General features: G+C 41.9%; 1 protein-coding gene across 19 annotated transcripts in view; it reads right to left on the bottom strand.

The window, feature by feature from the left end:
• Positions 1–21208, bottom strand: part of TTN (titin) — a 287195-nt gene that overhangs the window by 11377 nt on the left and 254610 nt on the right. For all 19 annotated transcript variants that reach the window (XM_060152562.1, XM_060152541.1, XM_060152543.1 and 16 more), the window contains 29 exons: positions 20417–20713; positions 19721–20308; positions 19325–19627; positions 18911–19207; positions 17260–17547; positions 16848–17147; positions 16135–16437; positions 15740–16045; positions 13870–15636; positions 13256–13549; positions 12260–12547; positions 11843–12142; positions 9677–11743; positions 9270–9572; positions 8846–9151; positions 8461–8751; positions 8069–8365; positions 7634–7939; positions 6435–6740; positions 6068–6349; positions 5295–5888; positions 4886–5173; positions 4480–4779; positions 3699–4001; positions 2834–3136; positions 2148–2732; positions 1714–2019; positions 1299–1598; positions 89–664 (listed from right to left, as the gene is read on the bottom strand). In XM_060152562.1, the coding sequence (XP_060008545.1) occupies positions 89–664; positions 1299–1598; positions 1714–2019; positions 2148–2732; positions 2834–3136; positions 3699–4001; positions 4480–4779; positions 4886–5173; positions 5295–5888; positions 6068–6349; positions 6435–6740; positions 7634–7939; positions 8069–8365; positions 8461–8751; positions 8846–9151; positions 9270–9572; positions 9677–11743; positions 11843–12142; positions 12260–12547; positions 13256–13549; positions 13870–15636; positions 15740–16045; positions 16135–16437; positions 16848–17147; positions 17260–17547; positions 18911–19207; positions 19325–19627; positions 19721–20308; positions 20417–20713 (13044 nt within the window). The remainder of the gene's footprint in view (positions 1–88; positions 665–1298; positions 1599–1713; positions 2020–2147; positions 2733–2833; positions 3137–3698; positions 4002–4479; positions 4780–4885; positions 5174–5294; positions 5889–6067; positions 6350–6434; positions 6741–7633; positions 7940–8068; positions 8366–8460; positions 8752–8845; positions 9152–9269; positions 9573–9676; positions 11744–11842; positions 12143–12259; positions 12548–13255; positions 13550–13869; positions 15637–15739; positions 16046–16134; positions 16438–16847; positions 17148–17259; positions 17548–18910; positions 19208–19324; positions 19628–19720; positions 20309–20416; positions 20714–21208) is intronic.

Genomic DNA, 21208 nt, shown 5'->3' with positions numbered 1-21208 from the left:
GGAGTGGTTTCTGTAGTGTGTCTCCCAGGATATTTTTCTTTTTTCTTTAAAAACAACAACAAAACCACTGAAAATGAAAATAAAATACCTTGTATTTCCACATCAAGGATGGCATCCACCGTTCCAAGGACATTACTGAGCTGAACTTTGTATTTCCCAGCGTGAGTCTTACGTTGGATATTCTTCATGACGAGATGAGTATACTGCTCAGTGTTTTCAATAGCAATGTTTTCTGAGTTTTGCAAACGTTTCTGGCCATGGAACCAAGTGATGGCAGGTACTGGACGGCCAATGTATGTAACGTGAAGTCGAAGCGTTGACCCCACAGCACCGTAATACTTCTCTTTCAGTGGGTAACCGGGATGGAATTGTGGCGTTGCTTGCAGGAGAAGCTTACTACTGGATTCTACTTCTCCAACCTCATTGGTAGCTATGCAGGTATAAACGCCTTCATCTTCTTGTTCCTCGGTCATTACTGTTAGAGTATGTGTGCGTCCATCTGAAGACATTTTGTACTTGCGGCTTTGTATCAGCTCCTTACCAAATCGGTACCATTTAATGTCTGGTAGAGGCCTTCCAACAATCTGGCATGAGAGTTGAGCAGCTTCACCCAGTTTGGTGGTGACATCCATCATTTCTTTGCGTACTCCTGGGGCCTCTCCAGCTGAAGGGTATGAAAGATAACATTAATGCATTATTGTTACTACTGAATCTATAATCCTCTGTCCTTGTATATCAGGAATGAATTCATCCTATTGACTAATACTTCATTAGACACCATTATTTACATATGAGTCTAATTCTTAAAAAGGCTTCACAGTGACTGGAGGATCATCTGGAAAGTAGAGATTCAATGAGCCCATCATCATATTATTATGTAGAGTGACTTTTTATGATCGGGAGGCATTAACAATGTATAGGGTTTTGGGGAAATATTAGTTCTCTATAAATCTGTAGATTTGCCCTTACTTAGGTTCACTGAAGTGGGGTACATTTGTTGACCCTTCAAGTCTTACTAGGAGTATTAAAAAAAACCACCATTGTATTCAAGGGAGAAATTGCTTTAGGAATCAGTTCACTGCACCTAACAGTTCACTGCTGAGGTTATGTGCTTGGAATGACTTCCTCTAGAAGCATCAACTATTCCCTGTGTGTGCATATGCCAGAGTGAGTGATTTCTTTCCAAACACTTGCTCTCCAGTAAAGCTTTCTGGAGATCTACTTAGTCCAGAGGAAGAATTAGCCTTAACATGTTGCTCAGTTTGTAAACCATAAGCAGAGAACTAATGGCTACTTACATGTTAGTTTCGTCTTTACAGACATAGCGGTTCTTCGAGGTCTGCTCAGCCCTGTCTCATTCTCAGCAAAAACCCTGAATTCATACTCCGTAGCTTCCAGCAAACCCCCTATTGTGAATTGCCTGTCCTTGATGCGGTCCTTACTGCTCTTCTTCCAGGCACTGTCTCCAGATTGTCTATATTCAACCCAGTATCCAAGGATTTCTTTGCCACCATCGCATTCAGGTTTCTCCCATTGTAGAGTGACGCTGTCTTTGGATATTGAAAGAATCTCGAGTTCTCCAGGTTGGCTTGGCTTATCTGAAATATTTGAAAACAGTTGAAAAGGAAATCAGCTTTCCTGCTGAAGTAAAAGAAAAACAGCAAAGGTGGTTTGCCTCTCTGATTCTAACCCCTTTGGAAACTCTTTCCTTACCAAATGGATCTTTGCAAACAACTGGTTCAGAAGCAGGGCTGGTCTCGCTTAGGCCAACGTCATTCTGTGCGATGATGCGGAACTGATATTCCGCATCGGGAACAAGCCCGGTGATGGTGTACATTGTGGTGGTGATCTGAGTCTTGTTGTGTCTGACCCACTTGTCAGTTGATGTCTCCTTGCGTTCAATGTAGTAGCCTGTGACCCGAGAACCACCATCGTCTCTGGGCCGGGACCAGGACAGGCTGACAGAACTCTTGGTCACATCTAGTACTTCTGGGGGATTGCTTGGAGGCTCGGGAGGGTCTAGGAATGTAAGTGGAAAACACATGTGTTAGAATGCAGTCCCAACTCTTGTAAGCTGGTGGCTTTCCTTTCGAAACAAAAGAGCACTGAGAGGATTTTTACAGTGTTATGGTTGGAAGAGCACTTACTCAGTGGTGTTTTTGGTATGACTGGTTCCTCAGATTTCAAGGGTTTGCTTATTCCAAACTGGTTTTCTGCTGAAACACGGAAATGGTACTCCACATTTTCTTTGAGGCCTTTTACAACCAGAGATGTACCTCGGACTCTGGAGTCGATGGTGTACCAGGCGGCTTTAGGCACTTCTCGTCTCTCGAGGATGTAGCCTAAGATGTCAGCACCACCATCATCGGCAGGGGGTCTCCAACTGACCCTTACAGAGCGAGCTTGTATGTCGTCATATTCAAGTGGTCCTTCTGGAGTGTTGGGACTTCCTATCACCCTGACCTTGATGTAGACAGCCTTCTTGCCACATTTGTTTTCCAGAACCAGGTCGTAAGTGCCAGAATCATCCCTGTCTGCTTCTTTGATTACAAGCTCAGTGTGAGTTTCAGAGGTTGCAATCATGGCACGCTTACTAATATCTTGGCCTTCCTTGGTCCATTTACATATTGGGAATGGTTTTCCTTTGATTGGTATGGTAAGTCTGATGACCCCACCTTGTCTTACACAGATACCTTCCTGGTATCTTTCATCAAGTTCATAGTCAGGATATTCTGGGAAGAAAGGTAGGGTTACAATTAGCATTTTGGGAGGCGGGTGTAGGAAATAAGTCTTAAGGCAATTACAGCAGAAAGTAAATGATCATATGTCTTACCAAGCATTTCCGTGACTTTGACTGTTCCTGGTACCTCAGCGGGCTCCCCAGGTCCACCAGCGTTACAAGCTAGGACACGGAATCTGTATTCAGCGCCCTGAGGTAGGTGTGTGAGAGTATACTCCCGAATCTTGGTTGGGGTGGTGTTGCATTTGGTCCATTCATATTGATCAACTTTTTGCATTTCGATCAAGTAGCCTGTGACTTTAGATCCTCCTTCATCTTCTGGAACACTCCAGGCCAGGGAGACTGATGTCCTTGTTGTATCAGTAACTCTTGGGTTTTGTGGCTTTCCTGGAGGAGCTGGGAATAAGAATAAGACAACAACATACTTGTTAAAGTTTCTGCAAAGTTGAAAATCGAATGCACCACCTAACAATTTCAGTGAGTTGTGGAAACATGGACTATAACAGTAGAATATTTTTCATTTTGTAAATGTTTAATTCATTTTAATCAGTTAACATTACTTAAAGCTCTTGGTTTTTCCTTTGTCTTATTTGTGCTTTGTTTATAATCACTAATACTATCTTACATTTACCATCAGTTTTTAAAGTGCTTCCAGAAATATTAACTTGCTTTACAATTTTAACTGTGATATAGGGTGTGTATTGTGAGTTCCATTTTAAAGCGGGAGAAATAGACTCAAGAGAAGAATATAAAAAGTTATTTGCCCAAAGTTGCCCGGGGTTGGAGTGGGGAGGGGATTGATGACAGAGGACACAACTGAACTTTTTGAGCTGTTGGAAATATTCTATATTTTGATTGTGGTGGTGGTTATATAAAACATATAGAATTCTATATTTCAGAAGGGTGACTGTTACCACATTAAATTATACCTCAATAAACTTATACAAAAGGTATTTACCAATTGGATCCATGGCAATGGTGGGTTTGGAAGGACGGCTTGGTTTTCCAGTTCCTCTCACGTTAATGGCTGTGACACGGTGTTCATATTCTAAGCCTTCAGTAAGGCCAGTGGAACGGTACCGTGTCATCGTCACTGGTACTTTATTTACACGGACCCATCGATCTGATCTCACTTCTTTGCGCTCCACAATATATCCAGTCACTTGGGAGCCACCGTCATCTTCTGGTGGGTACCAAGTAAGTGTCATGCCCTCACGTGAGACATCAAATATCTGTAATGTTTCTGGAGGTCCAGGAATATCTGCAGCAAGACAGAGGTAAACACAACATGGCACCATGAATAAATTGAAGACTCGTACATTTGTATAAGTGTGTCTCGTATATACCATCTTAAAATGGTACATATAAGACTCTTGCAACTGTTTTTCTCGTGTTTTCATTTTTGTACTTTTCTTGCTGTTCCTCATTTTCTTCCATTTTATAAACATTTATTAAGCATGTATTCTGTATTGTTTCTCACTGTAACAGCCAGTCCTCCCTCCCCCCTTTCCTTCCATCCATCCTTCCCTAACTCCCTCCTCTCTTCCTTCCATTAAAAAAAAAACCCCAACCATGTTGAAAACTTCCAAGAAAAGGAGGTTTAGAAACCTTGGAAAGACCCTGGGATTAACTTTGTGACCTATTTTTACTTACATAAGGGTGTATTAAGAATAAATTCCTTCTTGTTAATATTTAGAATCAGAGGTGGGGAGAGTGGGGGGCGGGCGTCCAGGACTTACTGATGAGGCTGCGACATTCTATGACCTCAGATTGCAAGTACGAGCCGATCCCGAAGCGGTTTGTCGCAGCGATACGGAACACATACTCGTTTCCTTCAGTGAGTCTGGTAAACTTAAATGTTGTTCTAGTCACTGATTCAGACACTGGCAGCCACCCTGGACGATGGGCATCACGTTGTTCTACCACGTAGCCACTCAGTGGAGCACCACCATCCAGTTCAGGCGGTCCCCAGGAAATGGTCACTGAAGTAGCATCAATTTCTTCAATCTTGACAGGCCCAGTTGGTGGACCAGGCTTGTCTATGAAAAAAAAAAAAAGAAATCCCGGAGGTTAATTTTCACTTCAAATCAAAATTGGGTGACTAAACAACAACAGCTTGCTTGTGTCTTGGTCTCTCATCCTTACCGAGAATGATAACTTTAATGGTCTCTGAAGTAGTTCCGGTTGCATTCTTCAGTTCAAGTATATAGTCTCCAGTATCTCTGATAGTGGTTTCACGAATGGTTAATTTAGCTACCTTAGTATGAGTTTCAACTGTGACACGCTCTGATTCTCTTAGTTTAGAGCCAGCAAAGAACCAGGAAGCAGCAGGAGGTGGGCGACCAGCAATTGGTATCACCAGCTCTACTGGTCTGCCGGCTGGGACGTGGATGGTCTTTTGAGGCATTGTAGAAAGATCGATTGCTGGCAACACTATGAGAAAAAGTAGGCATTTATTCATAAGTATTATTTCTAATGACAGAGTGTCATGAATTCTGAATGTTTCTTTCACTTTCCTTTACTATTATTGTTATTTCGCTGATTTGGTACATACCTCTGAGGTCTTGTACAGTCACGGCTGTGATGATCTCTCTTGGTTCTGACACACCTTTCTCATTTTGTGCCCTTACTCTAAATAAGTACTGTTCACCTTCATTTAAGGAAATAACAGTGTGCTCTAGGACTGTGGGTTTTAAGGTGACAACCTTCATCCATCTCTCGGTGCCAGCTTTGCAGGCCTCAAGAACATAGCCAGTGAGCCGGCTACCACCGTCGTAGAGTGGTTTTTCCCAGGCAAGGGTAACAGTCGATTTGGTGACATCGACAACTTCTAGCTTCACAGGCACCAAAGGTACTTCTGAGACCAGAACTGCATCAGATGTTTCACGAGGTTCTCCAATGCCATAAATATTTTCTGGCAGCACTCTGAAATAGTACATGGTTCCTTCTATAAGTCCAGAAATTCTGTAGAGCGTCTTGCTGCATTTGGTAGTTACTGTTTTGAATGCTCTCATGGCAGCTTCACGCTTCTCAATAATGTAATTGTTGACAGGAGCTCCACCATCAATTGTGGGAACTTCCCAAGTAATGGTCACAGAATCTCTTGATACTTCCTTAACTTTCACTGAAGCACAGGGACCAGGAGTATCTAAAACAAGAGAATGAAAGATCCATACTTCCTGTTTGCCTGATTGGTTGATAGATTTTTTGGGGGGCAGGAAAATATACTCAACATAGTTCCTTTTAGAGAGGTGATAATCAGAGGTCAAGGTGTATCTTTTTAAAGAATCTGCTCACAGCATAGTTGATTTTAAGACAAATACTTACCATATACTTTAACAAGGACAGTTGCTGATTTCTTGCCAGATTGGTTTTCAGCTTCAATGGTGTATTTTCCAGCATCATACCGGTTAACTTTGTCCACAATAAGTAAAGAGTAACTCTCAGTGTTGTCAATGATCGCCCGGCTTGCAAGGTCAATGCCCTTCTTGCTCCATGTGATGACGGGTGGTGGTCTTCCAGATACAGACACCATCAGCCGCAACGAGGCCCCAGCTCTGATGGTCACAATCTTCTTTAAATCATCTGCAAGCTCAAGATCCGGTATTTCTGGAAAGTAAATGTCAAAACTTAATTAATTCATGAACAGGTGTGATGAGAAAATAATTCACCTAAAACCTTATATCATAAATACCTAGTCTTTCCATGGGCTCAATTTCAGCAGTTGACTCGCTGTATTCACTCATGCCCTTCACGTTCACAGCAGCGACTCTGAAGGAGTATTTCTGGCCCATCTTAAGGTCTGTCACAGTGAATTCATTATTTCTTATTGTGGTCTTGGTATGCACTCGGTACCACTGGTCAGTGTCCTTCTCTTGCATTTCAAGAACATATCCTATGATGTCAGTGCCACCGTCATACATGGGCTTGGTCCAGGCTAAACTAATGCTGTGTTTGGTGGTATCTACAACTCTCGGAGCAGAAGGTGGTCCAGGGGTATCTATGAAATTTTAAAATAAGGATGCAGGTATTACACAAATAAGGAAGCTTGAGATTTGTATTTTTGGTTTTCAAGACTCACTGAGGCATTACTCTTCTTTGTCCACACTCACCAAGATACTCTTTGTAACTAGGCTCTTCTGACGTTGCAGGATAGCACTGTATGCTCTATTATTACTATTATTATTGTTTTAAGAGTTAAACTTCTTTAGAAAGGTAGATGTTTCTTTCTGGCCACTTTGGCTAGCTATGCTGTGTCCTGCTAAGCTCATTGCTGACAGTACCCATTCTCAGGGACTTTTCTTTAGTTGCTCAGCTTTCAACAGGGTTAATATCACTTGTCACCTCTACATTGCTAATAAGTACAGGAATAAGTTTCTTCTACTTCCTCGATTCAATCCAAGTGATTTATTGCTTTTAGTTCTTGGGCTTAAACTTTGTACAAGGATTTGCCACTTATTTCTGAAGCTTTTGTGACAATTATTTTGTTAGGTGCTTACTAAAATACAAGAAGCTTTATGCTCTGCTAAGCCTCTTAAAAGAGATGTTGTCTTTTTTTTCTTTTCAGTAGTTATTATCATTACAACAAAATTCTCTCCATTCTTAGGAAGATTTGCAAAATACATCCCTTTCATATTGGTAGTAGAATAGTTTATTTTTTTCACAGATTGGAAAATACTGCAACAGTTTTTAGCAATGTAACTGCTAACTTATTGACAGAAGTAGTAGTTGAAATGTTTTCTGTCTTAGGCTGTATTTAAGATCCTTCTAATAAGCATATGACTTTCTAGACCATTCACAAATTCTACAAGTTATTGGAAATGGCATGTTGGAAAATTATTTGTAATGTGGTTTTGTTGGGCATTAGGGTTATGTATGATTCTTGGAACTCACATGATGGTTCTCTGCAAGAGATAAAGTTGGAAGCTTCGCTGGGTTCGCTGTTACCAGCAGCATTTACTGCGGTCACCCGGAACTGGTAATCACAACCTTCCATCAGGCCAGTCACCTTCAGCCTGGTATCATACACCACATGGTCTTTGTTCACACGCGTCCAGCGCGAGCTCTTCTTCTCACGTTTGTCTACTAGATAGTTGCTGATCTCGTTGCCACCGTCAGATTCAGGTTTTGTCCACTGAATGATGATATGCTCTTTGCCAGCCCCAACTTCTTCAGGTATGCCAGGTTGTGATGGAATAGCTATTTATATTTTTATGAAAATAAAAGGATGATCAGAATCGCACAAAATCACTATTGCTATGACTGTCCTCCCTTCTCCCTGATCCCATTACATTTCAACTGCTGAACTGTTTGAGTGTTAATACTCACTGAAGGAGTTTCTGGCGACAATGGGCTCTGATTCAACAGGCACACCAGGGCCATATTTGTTTACTGCCCGCACTCGGAATATGTATTCGTTGTTCTTGATGAGTCTGGTAACCACATAGGATAGGGTTGGGCATTCGCCTTCCACAATCACCCAGTTGAGTCTGCTAGTCTCGCGTCTTTCCACGATGTAGTGAGTTATTTCTGCACCTCCATCTTCCTGAGGAAGGCTCCAGGCTAAAGTGCACTTCTCCTCTGTTACTCTGCTGACGGTGAGCTTTCCACATGGGCCTGGGGAATCTGAAACAGGTGTAAGGACGAGCAATGAGGAAGGTGTTTCTTTCTGCCCACGCTTGAGAAAGCTATGAAAATCAAAGATCATTTGACGTACTTACCGAGAACTTTGACCACGACAGACACGGCCTTGGTCCCACTGGCATTCTTCACCGTTAAAGTGTATCTTCCACTGTCACTTCTGTCACAGAACTTGATCACAGCAGTTGCTCGTTTGCCAGTGTACTGCAGAGAGACTTTTTCACAGAGATCTAGTTCCTTGTCCCCTTTGGTCCAGATAATTTTGGGTTCAGGTTTGCCACCAACTGCAGCATCGAGAACAAGATCCGAGCCTGCTCTGATGGTAACCAGATCACCCTGTAATCTGGCATCGAGTTCGGCTTTGGGTGGAGCTGTCATAGGCAAAATAGATGTGAATGAATATATGATAGTTTACTGTTACAGAAATTGTGATAATTTAAAAGGAGAGCATTGACTATTCTTTACCGTATTCATCTCGGCAGGTGATGGGGCCTGTAGATTCTGATCCTTTGCTAATTACGCCTGCTGCATTCTTGGCCAACACACGGAATTCATAAGTGTCTCCTTCACTGAGAGCAGTAATGGTGAAGAAATTGTCAGATACAATGGTGTAGTTGCACTTGAGCCAGCGACCATCTCCAACTTCACTGACTGGCTTACGCTCTATGATGTAGCCTACAACCTTGCTGCCTCCATCATACACTGGGGCAGACCAGATCAGTGACACCGTTGATCTGGTGACATCTGTCACCTCTGGTCTTCCTGGTGCATCTGGAAGGGATGCAAAAATAAGGTTAAATGCAACTCTGAATTTTGCTAGTACCAATAATGATGACGATGATGGTGATGACGGTGATAAACAAATGTACCCTTAAATTCTGATACCTACCAACTGGGTTTTGAGCCATCATAGGTCTTGATGCTTCACTGGCTTTGCTAACTCCTGCGGCATTGAGTGCGTACGTTCTGAACTGATATTCCAGTCCTTCTACCAAACTGGTCACTTTGTAGTTGCACTCTAAGCATGGCAGTTTGTTTTCTTTCACCCAAAGAATGGTGTTACGTTCTTTCTTCTCAACCCAGTAGCCGATGACTTTACTGCCACCATCATGATAGGGTTCTTCCCAGCGAATAGACATGGTATTGGCAGACACATGGTAGACCTCAGGTCTGGTAGGTGCACTTGGTGGGACTAAATATAAGCAAAGGTATCAAATATGAATACAGTTTTATAAAATTCAGGGGAAATATTTAACTATAATAGAGACTTGGAAGTACGATTTTTATTTTTCTTACCAAATGGATGCTCAGCAACGATTGGTGCTGATTCCAGAGGCTTGCTGACACCAAATCTGTTCTCTGAACTGACACGGAAAGAATATTCCATGTATTTTGTGAGATGAGTGACTTTAATCTGAGTGCGCTTGACGCTGGAATTGACAAGCTGCCAAGCTGTTGTACCTGACTCACGCTTTTCAACTATGTAATTAGTAATATCGGTGCCTCCATCATCTTTAGGTTCAGCCCATGACAGGATGCATGATTCAGCTGAGACAGATGAGACTTCAATGGGGCCAGTTACTGGACCTGGCCTTCCAATGACCACAACTGTGATGGTAAATGTTTTGACACCAGCTGTATTTTCCAGGGTCAGGAAGTACCTTCCAGAGTCACCTCTCATGCTGTCCTTTACAGACAGGGTGGTTCTGTCTTTTGTTGTTGTGATACTCACTCGATCTGTCTCCTTAAGTCTCATTTCTTCAAGCTTCCATGTTACTTTGGGGGTGGGACGACCACTGATTGGCACGTCAATGGTAAACGTGCTGCCTGCTTTGCAAGTTATGAGCTGATTGGTAATTCCAGTGAGATCAGCTGTGGGCTCAATTTGAGGCTCCTTGATGATGACAGAAGAGAAGGCTTCCCTGGGTTCACTGTAGCCAGCATCATTCTTGGCCTTCACGCGGAATTCATATTCAGTGTTCTCAGTGAGGTGCTCCACCGTGAAAGTCAGCTGTTTGGTGTGACCAGCTTCAACCCAGAAGTCAGATCCCTTTTGTCTCATTTCGAGCAGGTAGCCAGAGATGCGGCTGCCTCCATCATGGTCAGGTTTAAGCCAAGCTAAGACCACAGAGGATTTGCTTGTGTCAATGACATCAAGTCTCTTTGGTGGAGCAGGCTGTTCTGTGGCTACCATTGGTTCTGGCATTTCATAGGGTTCACCAACACCATACTCATTTTCTGCAGAAACACGGAAATAGTATGGAACGCCTTCTACCAGGTCGTTGACCTTGAGGATCTGACGAGTGCATTTTTCACTGACTACCTGCCAACTACGGCGACTGGCTTCTCGTTTCTCTACCACGTAGTGATGGATTCGGGCACCCCCATCAAGGAGAGGGGCATCCCACATCAATGTAACAGATCCCCGGGTCACATCCTTGAAGGTAATTGGGCCAGGTGGGCCTGGAGAGTCTAGCACCTTTACGGTGAATGTGATTGACTTACTACCGCTGTTGTTTTCCACAGTAAGGGTATATTTCCCTGCGTCGTTTCGGTTGCAGTTTTCCACGGTGAGGGTGCTGAAGGAGTCTGTTGTATGGATATCAGCCCGAATGCTAAGGTTAGAGTCAGGTTTGCTCCACACGGCTGTCGGAGTCGGTCTACCCTGATAGGCAATGAAGAGGCGAATACTGGCCCCAGCTCTCACAATATGAGTCTGCTTGAAGTTGGCATCGATGTCTAACTCAGGAGCTGATAATCGGTCAACTGCTTTAATGGTGCCGGTCACTTCACAGCTGTCTCCTTTTCCAGCACCATTGACAGCGCTAACCCGGAATTTGTATTCTGCACCTGCTTGTAGATCAGTAACTGTATATCTTGTTTTCACCCATCCTTCTGCATTCACCTTGTGCCAGTCGCCTAAGTCAGCTTTGCACATTTCAATAATATACCCAATTATCTCCATCCCTCCGTCAAACACTGGCTTAGACCATTCTAAGCTCACAGTTGTCTTTGATGTGTCTGTCACTTTGACCACAGTGGGAGCACTTGGTGGGTTGACTGGCTCTCTACATTTGATTAGTCTTGAGATACCACTTGCAGGTCCTACTCCTGCAGCATTTTCAGCCATGACATGGAATTCATACTCATTGCCCTCTGTCAGACTGGTGACTTTGAATCTTGTCTCAGAGATTGGTCGTTTGCTGATGACTTTCACCCATCGTGTGCTTTTCTTTTCTCTCCTTTCAAGGATGTACTGTTGAATTTCACTGCCACCATCTGATTCTGGCCTTGCCCATGTCAGGGTAATGCTGTTGCCTGTTACATTACTAGGTTCTGGAGTGCCAGGGGAATCGGGAATAGCTGTAAAATGAAAACAAAGAAAGAAATAAACCAATTAGACACATTTGCTTGGAAGTTAACCTTATGACATAGTACCACTTAGTAAAAACGGTCGCTTACTGTACTGTATTTGAGCAACCACTGGGTCAGAATCCAGTGGCCTGCCAACACCAAACTTGTTGACTGCAGAAATACGGAATTGGTATTCATTGCCAGTTATTAGTTTAGTGGCGGTATAGCTGAGGGCTTCACAATTATCCTCAATTAGCGCCCAAGCAAGTCGGCTGGTTTCCCGTTTTTCAATGATGTAGTGCGATACGGGAGCACAGCCGTCATTGAGTGGAGCATCCCACCACAAGGTCATCTTCTCGCCAGTTATACTGGTGAATCTTATTGGCCCAACTGGTTTTCCTGGTGTATCTGTAAGAAAAAGGTTCCAGAGTTAGTTTCTTTCTCCTTGTCCATTAAAATGCAATCAGGCATGTCTTTAATCCAAGTCCTGTACATTGTAAGATTAAGAAGCTATTTTATGAGTACCTTGTACTTTCACTGTAATTTCTGCTTTTGTGGAGCCAGATGCATTTTTGGCTTCCACTGTGTATACACCACGATGGTCCCGAGTAGCATCTCTAACAAAGAGGCTGGTGGATCCAAGGACATCGGTTATTTCCATATTCATCCTCTTCTCAATTTCTTCTCCATCTTTGAACCAAGTTACTCGAGGTACTGGCCGTCCTTGCACCAAAGCTTTAATTCTAAGGCTCTCTCCAGACTTAATAGTGACACCATCAAAGTACTCAGGGCCAAACTCTACAATTGGTGCAACTATAAAAGAAAGAGACAATATGCATTAGTTTGGCTTAATAAAGACTTAAATAAGCATGTTTTTCATTAGCACCATATCATAAAGCCTGAAAGGGTAATGCTTATACCAAAGGCTATTTTGAAAGGATTGATAGTTGAGAATTTAGACTATGGGGTTAAACATTTGCATATTATTAGGTTATCGCCTTTGTTATATCTGTCATGTTATTAATCTTGCATTTCCATTTGTAAAAAGAGAAATGAAACATTTACGGATCATTTACTTCCTAATACTGCTGCATATTCAAACAAGTTCCTGTGTGGGGCCATCAGCTGCACTCAGGCAAGGTGATAATTGTGCTGTTGGACCTGTGTTGTGTTTTAGTAACTTCAGTCGAGAGGGACAGTTATTCTTGGGACCTTTTTTTCTTCATTTATTATAAATGACTGAAATCACAAAGCTAAAAACTCATTCCCACTTGCATGCTATTTATATGGAAATGAAATAATAGACGTGGTAAAAAGAATTGATGCTAATTACATTTTTTTCTTCTCTTCATCTGAAAGGTAGAAAATCGAATTCATCCACCTAACAACCTTTGGTAATCTGTATGAAACGTTGTTTCTCTTCCCATTTTTATAGACCAGCCCCCCCCCAAATATATATATATATATTTTTAAAAATGTGAATGCTCTTAGTTACATTGGAAATTGGTTGTAAATGCTTACCATTTTCGTCCCTTGTCATAATAACGCCAGAAGACTGTGAGGGCGGGCTTATGGTTCCAACAGCATTTCTTGCAAGTATTCTGAACTCATATCGATCCCCAGGACTAAGTCCTGTTGCCGTGTACTGGCATTCGCTGACATCACTAAAGTTGCATCTGGTCCAGCGATCGCTCCCTTGCCGTTTCTCGATGTTGTAGGCGACAATCTTACTGCCTCCATCACGCAGTGGTGGGTTCCATTTCAGAGTGATGGTTTCCCGGGTGACATCAATGTAGTCAGGAGTGCCAGGTGGGTCTATAAATTAGATGCAAGTTAAAGGCATCGTTATTTCTGTAATCAACTCTTAATCTTCAGTGGAAGGAAAATAAATAAATCCCCCAAACTCATTTTAGCCATTAATTGCAATTTTTTTTGTATCAGAGGCTTTAAAAAAAGAATTTTAAATTGCTCTTTTAGACTGATTTAAAATCATCCCCCTTGCTTTACCTGACCAGCTCTCTAGTGACTAGGAAATATGTGAGAAGGTGATACGTGGAAGAAAAGCAGTGTTTGAGTTGTCACTAACACATTCAGTTGCGGAATTAAATATATTTGAATAATCCTCAGTCACTTACCTACTGGGGAAACAGCTAAGGTAAATTTGCTTGGGTCACTAGGTGAGCTTAGGCCGGCAGAATTTTCAGCGTATACACGGAACTGGTAATCCAGGCCTTCCATTAGTCCAGTAGCTCTATGTTCTCTTGCAGATATTGGTGATATGTTAATTCTTTGCCACAGGATGCTATTTCTTTCTTTCTTTTCAACATGGTATCCAGTAACTTCTGAACCCCCATCATAAACTGGAGCATCCCAAGTTAGGGACATGCCATCAGAAGTCACATTGTATGTAACTGGCTTTCCTGGGGGGCCAGGAATCCTGAACTGGTGTTTTGCCACAATGATGTTTGAGTCAAGTGGCTGGCTGACTCCATATCTGTTTTCTGCCCTAACTCTAAACTGGTATTCAGCATCTTTGACTAGATTAGGAACTTTGAAAGTTGTCCGGGCAACACTGGAACACACCATCTTCCAATTAGTTTGTGAAGCTTCTCGCTTCTCAATGCTGTAACAGGTAATTTCTCCTCCTCCATCATCATCGGGCACATCCCATGATATGATGACACTGTCAGCCTTGATTTCATCAAATCGAATGGGCCCTTTGGGCTTTGATGGTGGGCCAAGTGTGATGATTGTAATGGGAAATGAGTTACGACAAACTGCGTTATCGAGAATAATGGTGTATTTCCCTCCATCCTCCTTCTTTGCATTCTTAATACTCAAAGTAAGTTTGTTTTCAGTTTTACTCAAACGAACACGTTCGCTTTCTTTCAACGGCAGACTGTCTTTCAGCCAACTGATAGATGGTTTGGGTTTTCCTTTATAAGGTAACTCGAGGTGCACATTATGCCCAATTCTCACAGTGACTTGTGCCCCAGGGATTTCTGACAGGTCAACTTGCGGCGGAATTACAAGTTCTTTCACTGTAATTGGCCCAATAGTGACGCCATCACTCAGTCCTTTCTCATTTCTGGCAGACACTCTGAATTCCAGGACTGAATGTTCCTTGAGTTGGCTAACCTCAATTTCACATGTCTTACTTACGCCAGCATGTGACCATGTTTGTTCGCCTTCACCTTTCCTTTCCACAGTATAATCTGTGATGACACTACCACCATCAAAGTCAGGCTTGGTCCAGCTCAGGGTAACAGATGTTTTTGTTGAGTCTTTCACTGAGAGATCGCGTATAGGAGCTGGTACTTCGGCAGCCTTCACTGGCTGTGTAGTTTCACAGGGTTCCCCGATTCCAATTTCATTTTCTGCAAGAACTCTGAAGAAGAATGGAGTTTTCTCTGACAAATCTGTTACCTTAAAGGATGTGCTAGAACACTTGTGTGACACTGAAGACCATGTTCTCTTGGTGGCATCTTTCTTCTCAATGATGTAGTTAATTATGGGAGATCCTCCGTCAATGAGAGGAGACTCCCAGAGCAGTGTGACTGTGCCTCGAGAAACATGTTTAATCTGTAGTTTCTGGCAGGCAGCTGGTGTATCAAGCACTTTAACGCTCACAGTTGAAGACGTTGGCTGACCAACGCCATTTTCTATTGTGAGAATATATTTGCCCGTATCATTGCGAGTGACTTGAGGAATAGTGAGTAATGAAGATGAATCAGTGTTTTGAATGCTGTATCTGGCATCACTGCCAAGATTCTTCTCGTCTTTTCTCCATGTGACAGTAGGTGGAGGTCTGCCTTTGAAGGGAATCAACACTTGTACGTCTTCACCGGCTTTAGCTATAATGGAGGTCCTGAAAGCCACATCTAGGTCGATCTCTGGTTCCTCTGTAGACATAAAATGGGCATATACAATGAATTTTAAAGCAAGGAAATGAGTGATTTCCTCTATTAAAAAAATAAAAACACAATCATACCAGTAGGTACGTACCAAGTATATCTTTGGCCTGTACGGGTTCAGTCATTTCTATAGGTTCCCCTTGTCCGGCACAGTTTACAGCGGATACCTGGAAGTAGTAATTGACTCCAGGTTTCAGGTTAGATACCACATACTCTGTAGTTCTGACCTCTCCTTTTGTAGAGACAACAGTCCATTCCTCTTCCTCTCCTTGTCTCATGCCAACAACATATCCAGTAACAGCACTGCCCCCATCATAGACCGGTTTACTCCAGCCAAGAGTGATGGATGATTTAGTTGAATCTTCAATTCTTATCTTAGCCGGTGGGCCTGGAGGATCTGGCATGGCCAATCACAGTACCGTAATTACATAACCGTGTACAGTTTGGTGACATGAAAGAAGACATAGGTGAAGACACCACACTTACCAATAGGATCAGCAGCTTTGTAAAAGTCAGATGGTTCAGAAAATGGACCCTGTCCAGCAGCATTTACAGCACAAACTCGGTATTGATAGTCACTGTGTTCCGTGAGTCCTGTCACTTTCTGTCTGGTGTCACGGATAGTCTCCTTTAGGACTTTAAACCATCCCAGACTCTTCTTGTCTCGTTTCTCAAGGAAATAGCCGCTTATGTCACTACCACCATCTGCAACTGGCCTGTTCCAGACAACAGTCATCGAATTCTTGGTTATCTTTGTCACCTCTGGCACACTTGGAGGCCCAGGTGTGACTGTTTAGAAAGGAAGAGGAAAATGAGTTCAAAGGATCAACATTACTGATAAATTCTACCTTTTAATCTTCAAATCCTATCTAAGAATATTAGTTTCATTTATTATACTTTCTACCTGGTGAAAAGGATGATAATGAGAAGCAATATGATGAACAAGAAAATAAAAGTCAATCAAGCTCTGAAAACATATTCATAAGCTAGCAGAATAGTATGTATGTATGTATGTATGTATTTATTGGCTGCGTTGCATGGCTTGAGGGATCTTAGTTCCCCAACCGGGGATCGAATCCGTGCCTCGGCAGTGAAAGTGCCAAGTCCTAACCACTGGACCACCAGGGAATTCCCAGTTTATATTTATTTTTAAATTTTCAAGTATTTGATTTTAGTTTTCTAATGAAATCATGTCTCACCAAATGCATTCTTTGCTACCACTGGGTGAGATTCCAGTGCATCACCAATTCCGTATTTGTTCACAGCGCGAACCCGGAAGATGTATTCATTTCCTTTGATAATTTTGGTGGTCGTAATGATGTACTCTTCCAAATTTTCAGACACCATAGACCACACGACGCGGCTTGTCTCACGCTTTTCCACGATGTAGTGAGTGACTTTTGCACCGCCATCATCCGCTGGAGGCTGCCAGAGAAGAGTTATCTTTGTAGCAGTGACGGTCTTAAATTCAATTGGTCCACCTGGAGGTCCTGGTTTGTCTGTGAATGAAAAAACAAAATGGTATATTAGTAAATTTTAAAAGGCTTCTAATTTAAAATTATTAAGTTTTAGGCAAACAAAATATGATGTGGGCCCGTATTCACCACCTACCAAGGATCTGCACTCTGATGGTGGCTGAGGCTGAGCCTATGGCATTCCTTAGTTTTAATTCATAGCTTCCACTGTTAAGGCGAGTTGCATCTTTGATGAGTATAGCTGCAAGGTCAGTGGTATTTTCGACACACACCAGTGCACTGGTTTGTAACTCTTTATCATCTTTATACCACTCAATGGTAGGCTCAGGTTTGCCAGAAATGCCAGCTCTGAGCTTCACAGATGTACCTGCTCTGTATTTGACAACTTCTGTATATTCTAGAGGCAAATCAATTACGGGTCCACCTTCAAGAAAAACAGGTGAGAAATATTTAGAAAATCACAAGGATGAAATGAATAATTGCAGCAACTTCAAAGTAAGCTCACTGGCCTTTATTAAATAATACACACGAAGTAGTTCTAATACTATTTATATTTTACATTTAATTTTACAAGCCACTCTTTTATCACAGATGGGGAAGAAGGACTGTGAGTAAGCTCTGTACCCCAGTGACACTGCACTAATTGCACAGGGACTTAAATGCCTTTGAAATGTATTTTAACATCTATCAGGTGTTTTATTCCAGTGATGCAATGGGATATGGCAGTGAGAGCATCGTTGCAGAAGCTGAATTATATGTTTTCTTTTATTCTAGTTCTCCTTCCTCTGACTACCTCTGATTCTTTTTATTTTTCCCTTCCCAGTTCGCTGGTATCCAAGTGGGGGCATTTCACATCAGACCCTTGAATTCTGAATTATCTACTCACAGAGCTGTAAACTTCCCTGGACTGATTTTCTGCCAGGCTGCTTAAAATTTTTGAGAAACAGAATTAATTTGACTTGCTTCACAGTCTCACAAATACTGACTCAGTGTCTACAAAGCCTGGTTCATAAAGAGAAGCCCTGGGATTCTCCGCATGAGGATGGGAGTGGATACTTTTGCCCAGATACCATCCTTGAAAATGGGGACTTTTAGAAAAAGTGTCGCAGGGTACCTAACTCTCATGAAATTTTAATTTTCAAAGCACTGTTGAGTTGAATGTGCCACTTAGTTTCCAGAATGGTCAAGTATGTGTATTTTGGACTGACAGCCATGTAGAGAGAATTCTGGAGTCTGTCTGTTTGAATACCCACCCTATTGTTAATGAGCTGCTTGATGTTGGGGAAGTTATATAAGTGCTCTAAACCTCAGTTTCTCTTCTGTAAAATGGGCTTATCTTAAGGCTGTTAGAACTAGGGGAGAGAATTCATGGAAAGTACCCAGTAAATGTTAGCTGCTGCTAATATTATCATCATTAATGCCTCTGTTTAGTCTTTCACTTATTTCAGAGGAATATTCTCTGGGCATTCAACCATGGTCTTAATTATTGATGCTGAAAATTTTAAATAGAAGAGTGAAAACACCAACTCATGTAATCAAAGCATCATAAAAGGTTGAAGTCAGAAAGCCCTTTAGGTATCCTGTAGTCCAAATCTCATGTTTTACAGTTACGTCAAGAGGCCTGGAGGGGTTATGGAATTTTCCTACGACTCACAGCTAATTCATAATTTCTTCTAAAAATCTAACAACGTACATAGTAAAAGTTATCCCACAGATTAGGACCACAAAAGTAAGACAAAATACTGAGTTAAATTGCTGTCGGGATTCAAACTGCTAAAAATGCTTACCATAAGAATCGATGCATGTAATGGGGCCTGCAACCTCGGACGGATTGCTGATGGAACCGATAGCATTTCTAGCAAAGACACGGAATTCATACTGGGAATTCTGAGTCAAGCCAGAGACAGTGAGTTGAGTCTCGGTAACGTTGGTGAAGCTGGCCTTGGCCCATCTGCCATCTGGAAGGTCTCGTCTCTCAACAATGTAACCTGTAATCTTGCTTCCTCCATCATAAGCTGGTTGTTGCCATGAAAGGTTGACAGAGTTCTTTGAAACATCAGTGATACGGACATTTCTTGGGGGTTCTGTGGTAATGACAGGAAGCAGATTAGTGGCACTTATTTCAACATTATTTTGCTTTGCAGAAAGAAGGTTTGCATTTTTAAGTAGTGAGAACTGTCCTTCTAATGACAAATACATACCGCAGGCATCAATGGCTAGGACTGGTTCTGAAGGATGGCTGGGTTTTCCAATACCAGCAGCATTTTCTGCATACACCCTGAATTCATAGACAAGTCCAGCACTGATGGTTGTGACTGTGAAGTGAGTGGTGCGGATGACCATTTTGTTGGCTTTCTGCCATAAGATAGTGTTTCTGTCTTTCATTTCCAGGTGATAGCCTATAACTGCGCTGCCTCCATTGGACACTGGTTCATGCCAGCCCACGGTGATACTTTCTCGAGTGACTTTAGTGACCCATGGTGTAGATGGCGGTCCAGGTGTTGCTACAAAAGAGAGAAATCCCACAGGTTAATACAGACATTTAAAACATTTATGTATATGGAAACCTGGGATCTTTGAAAAGTTTGACAACTTACTGTATGGTAGTTTGACAACCACACAAGCCGAATCTATGTGATCACTGATGCCAAAGCGGTTTTCTGCCTTGATGCGGAATTGGTATTCTTCTCCTTTGGTCAGCTTCATGACCTTAATCATGGTTCTTGCAACTGTCGCAGACACTTCAGTCCATACTGCAGTACTTGTCTCTCTCTTGAGTACAATGTAATTGGTAACCTGACTTCCACCATCATACTTAGGTGGCTCCCATTTGAGAGTCACGCTCTCTTCAGTTACATCACTAATCACAACAGGGCCAGTTGCGGGACCAGGCCTGTCCAGTATGATGATGTTAATGAAAGCTTTGGTTGTTCCACTGGAGTTGGCAGCAGTGATCTCATATCTTCCAGCATCAGCAGCAATGCTTTCTTTGAGATTGATGGTCAGGTTCTCAGCAGTAATTTCAGTGTTAAATCTCATGGTTGCTTTCAGCGGGACGCCATCTCTTGATAAGGTCACTTTGGGCAGTGGTTTTCCAGAAATTGGAATATCAACTTTAAGGTTTGAACCAGATCTAACATAGACGGTATGACTTGGGAAGTTCTTCATGTCAATTTCAGGTGGTTCTGAAAAATAAGAATATGGAAGGTGAAGGTGAAAAACGTTTTATTGCAAATTAACTTAAGTCAATGCAAGTAATTTCAAATTTTGCTTCTGCATAAAATTAGACATACCTAGCTGCTCCTTTACAAGGACAGGAAGCAGAAGCTCTCTTGGGTCACTCAGACCAGCTTGATTTTCAGCAAACACCCGGAAAAAGTATTCAGAATTCTCCCTCAGACCAGAAATGACATGATGGGTTGACTTTACCACTGCACATCTCACCCAATTTTTCTGTCCTTTTTCTAGTGCTTCAATGACATAATGTACAATTCTGCTTCCACCATCATGTTCTGGCTTCAACCAGGCCAGGGAAACACTATCTTTGGATACACTTGTTACTCCAAGTTTTTCGGGTGGGCTTGGTTTTTCTAAGAAAGTAAAACATCAGAAGAAAGAGAAGTTATTACAACATTTTTTCCCCACATGTGTTCTTCCTGCATTGTGAAAAGAAAGATTTTTAAATGAAGGCCACAGAGTTACTTTTATTTGAGTCTTTCTTACTTTTTATATGATCAGTTTGGCTTCTGAGCCAAGGAAAACTTTCCCGGGCTTTGTCATTTTATGTTATAGCATGTCATAGCATTCAAATCAAGTAAGTGTCAAATGACCAAATAAAATGATTAAATTTATCCCAAATTTATCATGGGTGTAAAAACGAGGAATGAGATGAACAATCTTGTAAGAAACACTATCATACAATTTCTGCACACACACTATATATGTTTATATATATATATATATATATACACATATGCAGTCAAATTCAATTATACTTAAATTCAGAATACATTATCCAACTCCAGCTATGTAAATTTCTACTTTTTTTAATCAAGGACTTTCTCTAGTAGTAAGATTTCATTTTG

The sequence above is a fragment of the Lagenorhynchus albirostris genome, chromosome 6 (genome assembly GCF_949774975.1).
Source record: "Lagenorhynchus albirostris chromosome 6, mLagAlb1.1, whole genome shotgun sequence".
Lineage (NCBI taxonomy): Eukaryota > Metazoa > Chordata > Mammalia > Artiodactyla > Delphinidae > Lagenorhynchus > Lagenorhynchus albirostris.
Note: the sequence above shows the minus strand (reverse complement) of the source record. Positions and strands in the feature narration are given on the sequence as shown.